General features: G+C 33.3%; 1 protein-coding gene across 8 annotated transcripts in view; it reads left to right on the top strand.

The window, feature by feature from the left end:
* The window catches only part of Ih (hyperpolarization activated cyclic nucleotide gated potassium channel Ih), a 220,861-nt gene that overhangs the window by 162,349 nt on the left and 46,334 nt on the right, over positions 1 to 12,178 (top strand). For all 8 annotated transcript variants that reach the window (XM_072015472.1, XM_072015480.1, XM_072015474.1 and 5 more), the window contains one exon: positions 10,230 to 10,393. In XM_072015472.1, the coding sequence (XP_071871573.1) occupies positions 10,230 to 10,393 (164 nt within the window). The remainder of the gene's footprint in view (positions 1 to 10,229; positions 10,394 to 12,178) is intronic.

Here is a 12,178-nt window from a genome sequence, read left to right as displayed (position 1 = left end):
ATCATTTTGAACTAGAAATTTTCCATATTTCTCTAGATCAGAATAGTCCCAGATTTATTTATCCCTACGTTAAAAGATTCCTAAATTCCACAAATTTTAGAAATCGGAAAATTACGCTTAAAGATATCGTCCAGCGCATTTTTTTCTCTGTAAAATCCAAGATAGCAAGATATAAAAAGGAACATGCGTTAAACATCTGGTGAAAATCTCGAATTTTGTCGTTTGGTGAAAAATGGAATATATAAATAATTGTATACAGATATAATCTATCTGTCCGATTATTTTGTATAATGAAATAATAGGTAAATGTACTGAGTTATTATAATGCATATAAAATATAGGAGAAAAAGAAGTCAGTTCTGTCCAAATGTACGGGATTGATTTTACGAGCTAGAGTAAATAGAAAAGGATGCAGTTGTCGAAGTAGATGAAGAACAGGGATTGAGTGAAACGAATGGTGGTGCTCACTTGGGATTGATATTTGAACAAGAGATATATCCGATTAAATTGCAGCTGTTTCTCGAATTGACTGTCATAGAATTTTTAGTGCTTTAAGAGAATATAATTTTATGATCTGCGAGATATTTAATCTTTTGACGTATCTACTCCTCGAACACTTTATTAATGATAGAGAGAAAACATGAAACAGATCAAGAAATAGTGCGTGGTTTAAAGTTCTTCTGTAGGAAATGCGTCAGAACATATTGCTTTTATAATATTTTATGGGAGAGCGAAATACCCTAGCAATTTATTGCTCGCTATTGGGAGATTTTAAACGAGTATATCTCATCGCAATTCCATCAACCTCTTTTGTTTCCGATTCATGAGACTGAAACATCTGTTTCATTGACTGCAATAATTTACTCGTCCCGTATATAGCATAGTGAACAAAAAAGCAAATATCGAACGCAGATGTTATCTATTCAATTTGTTACGCTAGGGAAAAAGCGGAATTCCCTGGGAACTAAACTAGAGGATTTAGAATTGAGCTATTACTTGATCTGTGAAATTAATTTAAAAATGTTTCGAAATAATGCATTTAAATAATCTTAATTGTTCGCAATAATTACAATTCCAATACAAATTCAGTAAAGTTACTCTCGAAAAGTTTCCATATTTCAAAACATGTTTCTATATATCATTATATATTCTCCAAATCCTTAATTCTCCGAAGTTACTCAAAATTGTTTCGGATTAAAAATCCTTAAATTCCGAAAAGGTATTCTGACCAGTGAGTCTTCTTGGTCTCTGAATTCCCTAGATTTCTACTTAGAAATCACAATAAATTCTCTAAATCACAAAATTATAACTAAAGCTTGAAAACTTCCCTAAATTACTAAAGGCGAATAAAATCGTCTATTCTAAACTGAAATATCTCAAAATTACAAAAAATTCTCGAAATTATTAAATTACACTAACGCTTTAAAATTTCCGTAAATCATGAATTTCTCCAGAGACAAAGTTACTATCGATATTTTTCGAAGAAAACATGCCGAAGATAATTGATCATACCATCAACTGTAATAACGAAGGTCCAAAATAAAAATCTGTACACGACATGATCGCGACAGAAATAATTCTTGGTGTAGGCAATTATTTTTCGTTTCTATCGTGTGATTGATGCATACGGTACGAGCAGCAACAGCGATCGCTTATGTATATTTTAAGAAAGCGCGATTCGAACCGGAATTTCGTGCTATCCGTGGCTGCTGCTGTATTATGCATTCTCAATCAACGGAGTGGAACGTTTGTCTGTTCTACGAAATGGCGTGCAACAATCCCGATACGAGGAACTCGCTATAAAAATGGCAAATGCTAATGTTATTCCCGGAAAGAAGATGAACATCTTCCAGCTGTTTGAGATTTCAGTAAACGAAAGTTTAAATTTGCATCTCGAATATGCTCGAAAATCGCCTCGTTCATGCTTAAATGTGAAGTAAATGGCAGTAAAAAGACAGTAATTTTTGTTTAATACCATTTACAATAATTCATGTTATAATAGTCTTTTTTATTTAATGCTAATTCATATGCAAGATGAAAAGAAGCTTGCTGCAAATGATCATTCTATTATTATCCATCGAGGATGATGTTTTAAATACATGTTTACATTAAAACGATTTATAATGTACATCTAAACGTATTAACACATAGTTAATTATAATTAAAGTGATATAATGGAAACAAATATATATATATATATATGTAAGTATAGGTTGTCCGAAAAGTTTCTTTCGTTTTATAAGGAAATAATAGACGCACAATGTTTTTTGTTTTATATTAATTTATTGAATTATGCACGAACATAATAATAGAAATATGACGAAATGGATCATACCTAATTCAATAAAATAATATAAAACAGAAATTATATATTTCAGCATATTTTCATAAAATATTGCAAGACTACATTCAACGATATACGCGATGAAGTTAATTCAGGGTCAAGACAAAGTTATTATAACGACAATAATAATTAGTATATTAATAATAATATAATATAACTATTACCGTTATTGAAATATCAGTTAATGAATCGAGTTACAAACACTCGATCTCATGGGCGTAAAATTTTCTGCTCGCAGTAAAACATTCGGGAAACTGTTTCGGTTTCAATGCATATAAACTGACGTGTGCATAATATTCTTCAATTGCCTATCAGCTCGCAAAGTTTCATAGAAATCGGTGCACAATGTTGGATCGCTAGTTACACTTCAACTACGAACAACGCGTTTCAACGAGATGAAAATCGATTTTAGTCGGTCGAGCAACGGTCCTTTGTCATAACTCGCTTCGAAGAAGGTACCCAAGGAAACATGGTGCTGTTTGTTCTCGTTCATACGACCAGAAATGTGCAATAATTCATGAATACATCGCATGTCTCGATACATGGATTCTGCTTAAGATCGAACTTTGTTCCCTTGAAACTATTCTAAACTAGCGTTGAAAGTACTTACAACTATTGATAACACTACGGCTAAATATTGATAACATCGATAAATCGATATACGGTAGATTCCCTATTAACTGGCCTCTGTGAGACCAGATATTTAAGCAAATAAAAGCGTTGTTTGTTCTTCTGCTTATGTATGTATGTTTAAATATGTTTAAGTTAAGTATGTTTAAGTTTTGCCGAAATATTTTTTGATATTTTTGATATTTACTATAATCGTAATATTTGTTGTAATTGTCAAAACAATGAAAGTTACTTCTATTAGGTCGTACGAAAAGTTTCTTTCGTTTTATAAGGAAATAATGGATGTACAACATTTTTCGTTTTATATTATTTTATCGAATTACGTATGATCCATTTTGTTCTATCAAAATAAAGATCACAACGTTCGACAGATTAGGTTTCAGTTTGTATAAAGATGCGTCATTGTAGAAGACGGGTCTGTAAAAGAAAGACACCTTTCAGACAACCTAATATTATATATCTCATAAAATTTATCACGTCAGATAAATTATTGTTTGTTACATAAAATTCAAGTCTAATGCAAAAGTTACGATCATCTACGACCAGAGAGCGGAAATTAAGAGTCGATATAAAAGTAATATAAATACTGTTACTAAGAGGAATTAGAAATGGCAGATTTCAGTTAAATTCAGGTAAATTAGCCTTCGAGAATCTATTAATCAGACTTGTGTTCTAACAAGCATGATACAAAATAGTTGAGGCAAGGGTTGCGAATTCTCATCCTGAGTTATTACCCCATTAATCCTTATTTGCATCACTACATTAAACGGGAACAATCTATCAGCATCTAACTTTAAGTAGCATTCGAAGAATTCTGAGCCATTGTACGATCACTTGTTACAAGCTTTATGACATTACATCGCTAAAAAGTTTCTAAGTATTCATGGAAGTCCATTGATTGCCAACTTCTAAGAATACTTTAAATGCCTCGAGTTTTCATACAATCGACTTATAGAAATTTTCAAATTCTGATACCATGCAATTTATCAAGTTTGAAATTTGAAGGAGTTTGCGTCTTCTTACGATTAAAGAAACAACTCCTTTCAATGTATAAAGATCAGGAACAAGGATCGCTTAATTACTATCGCTTAATTGTACAAACAAATTTAGATGAATCTGATTTTAATAAAAAATTATCATTCAAAAGTAGTTATACATAATACACTTTATCTAAAGAAACGACGTTTATTATACAATAACCTAAGAATTATTAACAAAAGTTTGCACGAAACGCGTAGAAAAGTTCTATTCTTTGCAGCCTTTGTATTTTCCGTATTCGAATAATATAGCAACTGAGGAATAAAACTAGGTATTTAATATCTCCAGTTTCCGAGAACGATAGGTCCAGTTCCAACGAAAATGTTGGCAGGAGACAAGCTCGAAAACGCTCTAAATTGTCTGGAATTCGCGGAGCTGGCCACGCGGTGTGCTCGTTAAAACAGATTCTCGTGTAAAAAGTTGCGCATAAATCTCGACTCTTAGGGATATGGTTATCGCCAAGGCGTAATCTCTCGACGCTTTTAGGTCAGTGTCTAGTGGCACGTACAGGGTGTTAGAAAAAGAGACTGGAAGAAGGCTGTTTAACGCGAATTCCAATACACAGTTTCATCGATGAATATATTTAAACGTATGTGAAACTAATGGATCGATAGCTCTCTATTAAATTCAGAATATCAGATATTTTGAATAGTAATAAGAGTAAAACGAACCCTTTCAGAATCGAATATTTTTGAATTATGAGAAAAATATCCTTTATTTACCAATTATTTATGAGTTGGTAGTAACTCTATATATATAAATATATACGCTCGTGTAAATTTTCCATGAATGCATAGACATCTACGAACTGGTTATAATCACATAATCTGACAGACTACACTTCTAAGAGCAAAAATATTGACATCTATACTTAAGGGTAAATACCTTCATTTTGGTAGATTTTTAAACGAAGAAACTGTAATGCGATATCAATTCGCTGTTTTCTTCGTGATCGAACATCTTCGTAATTAACCTTTCTTCAAACATTTGAAGAGGAGTCTGAAAGTATTGGGATTGAAATTGAATTGGAAAACGCGTGGGTTGCAGTAACTTTCCGGTTCGATCGTATCGTTTTCACCCCGTCTCACCCCGCTCTTTTTATTTATGGCGGTCAAATGGCAGTTTAATTTTAGGTTGGGCAAATATTTAAAGAGCCTTCAAAACGATTCTTTAGTTTCTTTCTGATTCAAACAATTTTATTCATTCGTCCGTACGATCTGATAATGAATGAAATAGTAGCAAGTGAATGGAGAATATTCTGTGGATCGTCCTACACGTTCACCATCTAGAAATATTGCAAAAGGTTCTCTGGAATGTCGCTGTTCACTTTCCTCGAAAGAATATTTGAAGTGGTTTTATGAAAGTTCCCAGAAAAAAATTTCAAGAGTTCTAAATTTCGATTTATTGCCAACAGAAGAAATTTAAAAAGGAATTTCATATTTTAAATACATTTATCAAAATATACTAGTGGCTATAAAATATTCATTGAAATATTTAAAATAATCAAAATTAAATATTAAATATTTGCAAAATCATGTTTATTATAACATATTCTAGAAGTTTCAAATTAAACTAAATTCTGCTAAAATAATATCATTTTCTACAAAATAATATACACTAGATAACAAAATAACAAGAATTTTATATTAGAGAATTATTGGGATTTTATTAAAAATACACAAATCTCTGGCAAATTTAAACAACAGAATGTAGACACGGATGAACAAAACTCCTACGCGAATCTTTAAAAACGCATTGTAACAAAAATTCTTCGAACTCTAATTGCTATCGGAAATTTAAAAGTTCGCGAATATCATAGAATATACATTCCACATAGCACGCAAAAAATAAGATACCAGAAATATAGTACTGGTCATAAAATAATAATACTTAGCGACTGGGATAAATCTCTGCTCAAACTTTACTTCTTTAGTTCTATTTATTGTTACGTTAAATTTTCATAAACATTCGCATATCTCTGATTAGAGTGCTAAGAATCTTTGTCTGAATATATCCGTAAAACATTGTTTGCTCGTGTTTAATGGTGCTTAAAACTAGTTTTTCATTTTCACTTTCATTTCATTTTTATTTTTCATTTTCAATTCACAAAAGCTTTTAATACCAACGCTAAAAACGTTCGATACTTTCATTTAAATCTAAACTATCCTCTGACATAATAAACACGAAGCATCCCTATAAGAAGCTTGCAGGTTTCGCTCTGTCAAAGACACAAAGCCTCGAAAGAGAAGAAATTTCACGGAAACGTGGAGACAGGTCTCGAAATGAGGGTGGAAGAAAGGAATAAACAACCACTCGGTTTTACACCGAAAGTGTCAAGGCGGAAGGTCGCGTTCACCGGTGCGTGCTGACGAAGAAAACTGCCCTCCTCTTCGATGGTGGTTTTCGAGCCAAGCTTGTAGTAGCTTCGTGCGAGCTACGAGCACATTTATTGCCCCAATGCGATGTAGCTACGTTATTACTCGGCGAAGTGGGCCAATGTTGCCTGGCTGGCCTGGAATCGAACTGATTAAAGCAGACCTTTCAGAAATTGCGCTTTCACCACCCTTCTTTCCCTCTTTTTGTTTCTATCTTGTAGCGAAGCTTCCTTGCTTCTTCGGGCAATCGTTTGAGTTTCACTTCGCAAAGGGTTGAGTATTTATTTCTTTTTCTATTTTATTTATGGTAGAAGTAGAACATGCAGGTTTAAACTGTTCGAATTGGAGAGGTATCGGTCGACAAGGAACTAATTATAGATTTTGAAGTGCATAGAAATTGTAACTCAAAAATGTGAAGATGATAATAGTTCTAGATTATAACATGTCTTGTGATCTACGGAGAGCTTCCTTGGCTCTTCAGGAAATGGTTTCGGTGTTCGCAAACGATAGAATTTTCTTTTAATGATACTTCGAATTGAAGAAATAGCGATTAATAAGGAACGAATTTTGGATTCTTTAAAATGTGTAGAAATTATAATGCGAAAGTGCGAAGTTTAACCAGATGAATAGTCATAGATTATAACACAATCGTTCATAATTATTTGAACGATTTCAAAGTTGTAACCAATGATGATACAATTAAAACGGTATTCATTGGCCGGCAAGAAATTATTGTGCGTGAATTGTATAATCAAGCGTCATCAACGGTCGTTAGCCATGTGTATAATTACTTAATCTATTCTAATTATCTCGTTTTCTCGTCAGTCACTTGCAATTAAAGAAACCACGCGCTATTTCGAATCAGAAAATATTCTTACTTCCGCCAAATCTGAATACTGGAAACCTGGGATAAAATTAATTAAACGCAATTTTAACGAAAAACTAGGCGGAACAATAATTGATCGCATCTTCTAAATTGATTGTTGCGTTTTAATTGCAATTACAATTTTCCGTGCACCGAAAATCTACAACAAACAACTGCAACAATATTTCCGCCGTCTCGAAAGCTGCCACTTCGTTTAAACCCCTAGACCCCTAGACTACTTAAGCGCTGAAAAGGTGAAGCTGAAAGTAAGTCGAAACAAAAGCAGCCGAGGTCTGTTAATTAAACTTTCGCCCTTGGAGAACGTTCTCTCAGCTCGCGTTTTCCGTGTCTTCGAGGAAAAGCAATGCTCTTGGCGCACAGACAAGACTGAATCTTTTACTGGGATAACGGCGAATCGTCATTTTTCTTATTCAACCAGGACTGTTTTAATGATTTCACGAGTGCTTTTAGGTCAACCGAGAACGAAAAGCGTATCTGGTGCGTGATATTTTCGTGCGTACACACGCGAAACAATTATACGAGGTGCTTATTTACAAAATTAGTTAAGTCCACAACACGGAAAGTAAAGAAAATTGATGAAATTATATAAGAGAAGCATCGATCAAACGCATTGGCACTCAGATTTCGAAAATTTCATAAAGTATAGTTATCCACTTTGTCCTGTGAACAGTTCATATATCGCGTAGTCGGATGTAGATTTTGTTAACAACTTTTTTTTCAAAAGGAAGGAAATCAACTGCTTTTAGTTGACATTTTTTACTCTCCTTACTATATACTTATTTATAATTGTTTATTCTCTAGACACAAAATTATTTAAATGGAAGGGTCTTTTTAAATAAAAAATATTTTTCAAAGCATTGATACAATCGTGGAAAATATAATAGACACAATTGACTAACTGAAATAAAGTTGATTCTTTTTCACATCCACAAAATCGTCATTGCCGAAAATCTAATTAATTGCTAATCTAATATATATTTGCTACTTCGTTGAAAGACTTCCATAAATCGCAGGTGGTAAAAATGTATGTAAATTCTGACTGTCGAAACACAAGCTATAAAGAAGCAACTTTCGTAAGAAGTATTTTTATGAAATTTTAATTACGTCAGAGAATATTTCAGGTTCTAAAGTTAAACGAAACACTCCGTATATTTGAAGTGCAGTAATAAAATGCAAGAGCCTCGATCAATATTTGCGAGGAAAGGTCATTGTTGGCGGAATTTTCGCGCGTTTCTTGCGGTTTTACGACCGATATTTCTTCTTCCTCCCCCTTTTTGCAGCTCGTTAGCCGAGAAACGGCACGAAAAGAATCCGGGTAACGTAAATTCGTCGTAAGGCGCAGCATTCCACCGTAAACAGAATGAAAATAAAATCTCTGGTCGACGTTTGCACGAGCACGTGGTAGTTGCGCTTAAAACGTTGGCTTAGATCTTGGTAATTGAGTAAAGTTGGCCCGGAAAGACAATAAATGGAATGACCGGTTTGAAGAAGGCCGCAGTCTTTTGAGATAACTAGGTTACACGTTGGGCCTGGATTACAAAATTCTAGTGCAAAATTCAGGGAAGACTGTGACTGATCCTGAGAATGAAAGGAAAAGAACTGGCTAATTTAGTGAGACAGGAAGCTGAGAGCTCTTGAATGGCACGAGACAGGAAAACGTTTCGTTTTAATCATCCTGTGGGTGTTTTCTTTCCGTTTTTTAATTGAATGCCATTGAATCATATGAAATTTATTTGCATATTTTTCAAAGACACAGATATTTTATATTAAAAAATGTATATACATCGAATTATGAAAACATTATTAAATTATTTCACAGACACTGAAACATTATTAAACGTTGTTTTATTCACTTTTATATATATATATATATATATATTGACACGTGTTGTATTGATACACATGACATGCATGTCTTGAAATTACTTAAACTTCTGCTATTTTTAGTAGCAAGTGAAATGATTTTGATGTACGATTTAAGCGAAACATCCTATATATAAAAATATAGAAATATACATGTTTCAGTGTTAAGTGTAAAAATATATACTGAAGGACGTATATTTCTATTTCGAGAAATAAACTTTATCTTTACAAGGTATCAGCACGAGCTGCTAGCATGTTCTCTGGTATCCAACTACTTTCATCTGAAACACGTTTTCGCAACTTTCACATTTGTTGAAATATTTGCTTTGAGTTAGACTTCGATTTTTTAGACTTATCGAAAGTATTCATTTATGATATTGGAACGTTGATTTTAAGGCTTGTTTCACTTGTCAAAGTAATTTGCAAAGTCAGTAACGTCAACGGTATACGATATAATAAAAAATGTAGAAACATATTGCACGAAACAGTTTCAAAAGTATTTAAAAGAAAAATAAAGAAAGTACGAAGGATACTGGAAGAAGTTTCCTTAGGACCTTGTACAGTGACTTTAGCATTATTCCTATTTTCTATAGTAAAATTCCTTTTAAAATGTAAAATGTAAACAGAAATTCAGGTATACAATTATTGCGAAAAGAGTATTACAAAATGCTAATTAAGAGTGTTAATGTATACGTAAAATGCCTAAAATATTGGCTATGAATGATATCGATATAAGAAGTTTATGTTTCATCTCATTTTCTTGAATCGAACAATATTCATCGCTAGACTGCGTTGTGTCTGGCCATTACGGAATATTCTACTTAAGGCGATTATTCTACTGTGATTCTACTGTTCGTTGAACTGTTGTCTGCAAATACATTAAGAGTTGTTACTGAAAATTATTGACAATAACGGCTCATAATATTCAGATTTATATGATTCCGTGTTTTTCAATAAAAATTGAAAAATGTTATCAATTTTATTATCAACTGGACATTTGTCTGACAAACAATATCATTACATAGTAATGTAGATATTTTGCAAGTAATGCAGAGTAATGAATTAATAACATTGATTTCGTATTTGATTTCAGATTCTACTGGGATCTCTGCATGCTCCTCCTGCTGGTAGCTAATCTGATAATTCTGCCAGTCGCCATTAGTTTTTTCAATGACGACCTAAGCACTAGGTGGATAGCCTTCAACTGCCTTTCCGACACGATATTCCTCATAGACATTGTCGTCAACTTCAGGACAGGTGAGTACGCATACGAAACTCATGTAATTTGAAACTAAAAAAATTTAATCTTAAAAAGTGCACGTAATAATTAGTCGCGCACAATAAAATATCCTAATCAATTTATCCAAACATCCGAAAGCACAAATAACATTTAATGTGACGTTTCAGAGAGCAGGATAATCAATAATAATCAGTATACCAGTTAAAATAACGAAAGCTGAGAAACAGAAAAATAACGATTTATCAAAACCACAACAGTAAAGATTGTATCCTACCTAAAGAAAAGAGATAAAAACGAGAAAAATTACGATGTTCGCTCTCGCAGAAAGAATACAAATGTTCTGTACTAAAAATTCAACATAAATACATATTCAACATTGCCGGAATCTGTATTTTAGTATACAATCTGTACACATAGTATAAAAGGAAGGAAAAAGTCAAGAAAGCTGGTTTTATCTTTCAGCAAACTTCGTTTCCCTATGAAACACTGTTTCAACCATTTCGAAATCATAAAATATTCGACAGTTATCTTTTCGTTTGCGTATTTATTTACTCAGAGAATTACTATCCGTAATATAAATACAATTTTTGCGTAGGTTCATATTTTTATCAACGCAAATTAAAAAGGTAATCCAAATAGAAATCTGTTTCGCTTACTGAAAGTTATAGTGTGCACTCCATTTTAGATATTTCACATATTTTTTGCGTATTGTATTCGTCCTGTGCATTTGTATATGTTGAAATTTTGCATAAATGGATAAAAGTCAGCAGTCTAAATATAACAATCACCAGTTGGTCACTAAAGACACATTCATACAATTTAAAGTCGCGCGATAGTAAAAAAGAAGGAGGCAAGCCTAGGGAATCGAAGACCATTTGCTAACGCGAATCTCGTCGTCTAAAAAGTTTCTCGTTCCAATTGAGTTCCGTCCGCTTGCTCGTTTCAAAGCCTTATCGGCGGTGTGCCGAAGTATTCAGCTAAAATCGTTCGATCCCCAGGTACAAAAAGAAGCGACGAAAAGACTTGGCATTTTGCTGGACGATCACATCGGGACTAATGGTAACCTCGTGTCCGCAAAAGGGGAAGCCAGAAGCGATGCAAAGTTTGCATTGTCGCGTGCACGTCGGGAAAAGGACATTGAGGAAAGAATGGTCGACCTCGTTCCTCTTCTCATTTTTCTGTCGCCCATTCCGTGCTCCTCTCATCGGGCCAACCCAAATCTCTACTTCCTCCCTAAACGACCGACGCGACGATTCAGTTAACTATACCACGCATTCTCGTTTTCATGTGCAGCTACGTGAACGTTGAAAATTATATGAAAAGTCGTGTCTTTTCTAGTATGAAGAATTGAGGGTAATTCTTATATAGATTAAAGTTGGATAAAACTTTGGAGAGAAGGAAAGATCTGTTGTTTCGAGGAATTTCGAGGTTTGTGTCCTCTAGTGGAATAATAATATTAGCAACAATAAATGCGATTTTTTTAAATCACAGTGCCTAAAGGGGTACGTCTTTCCTATAGATATTCGTCAATTGTTTTTGTAAGGAGTTGATCGTTATGCTTCCAGACTTTGAAAATCTCAAGATACGATATCTCAAAGATACGTAGAATTGGAAATATGATTCCTATCTTTTCCTCTGTGATCCACTTGGAATAACGAAGATATTTCATATTTCGAAAAAAATTCATATCTGTGTGACGATAATTAAAAAAATGTAACCTAGATAGAAAATTGTTTTATAAATATTCTAAGCACTATGTTTCAGCTATTTTATACATTTTTACGTATTGAATGTATCTCACG

The sequence above is a fragment of the Bombus fervidus genome, chromosome 13, assembly GCF_041682495.2.
Source record: "Bombus fervidus isolate BK054 chromosome 13, iyBomFerv1, whole genome shotgun sequence".
In the NCBI taxonomy this organism is placed as follows: domain Eukaryota; kingdom Metazoa; phylum Arthropoda; class Insecta; order Hymenoptera; family Apidae; genus Bombus; species Bombus fervidus.
The sequence above is the reverse complement of the archived record's forward strand: the minus strand, read 5'-3'. Positions and strand labels throughout refer to the sequence as shown.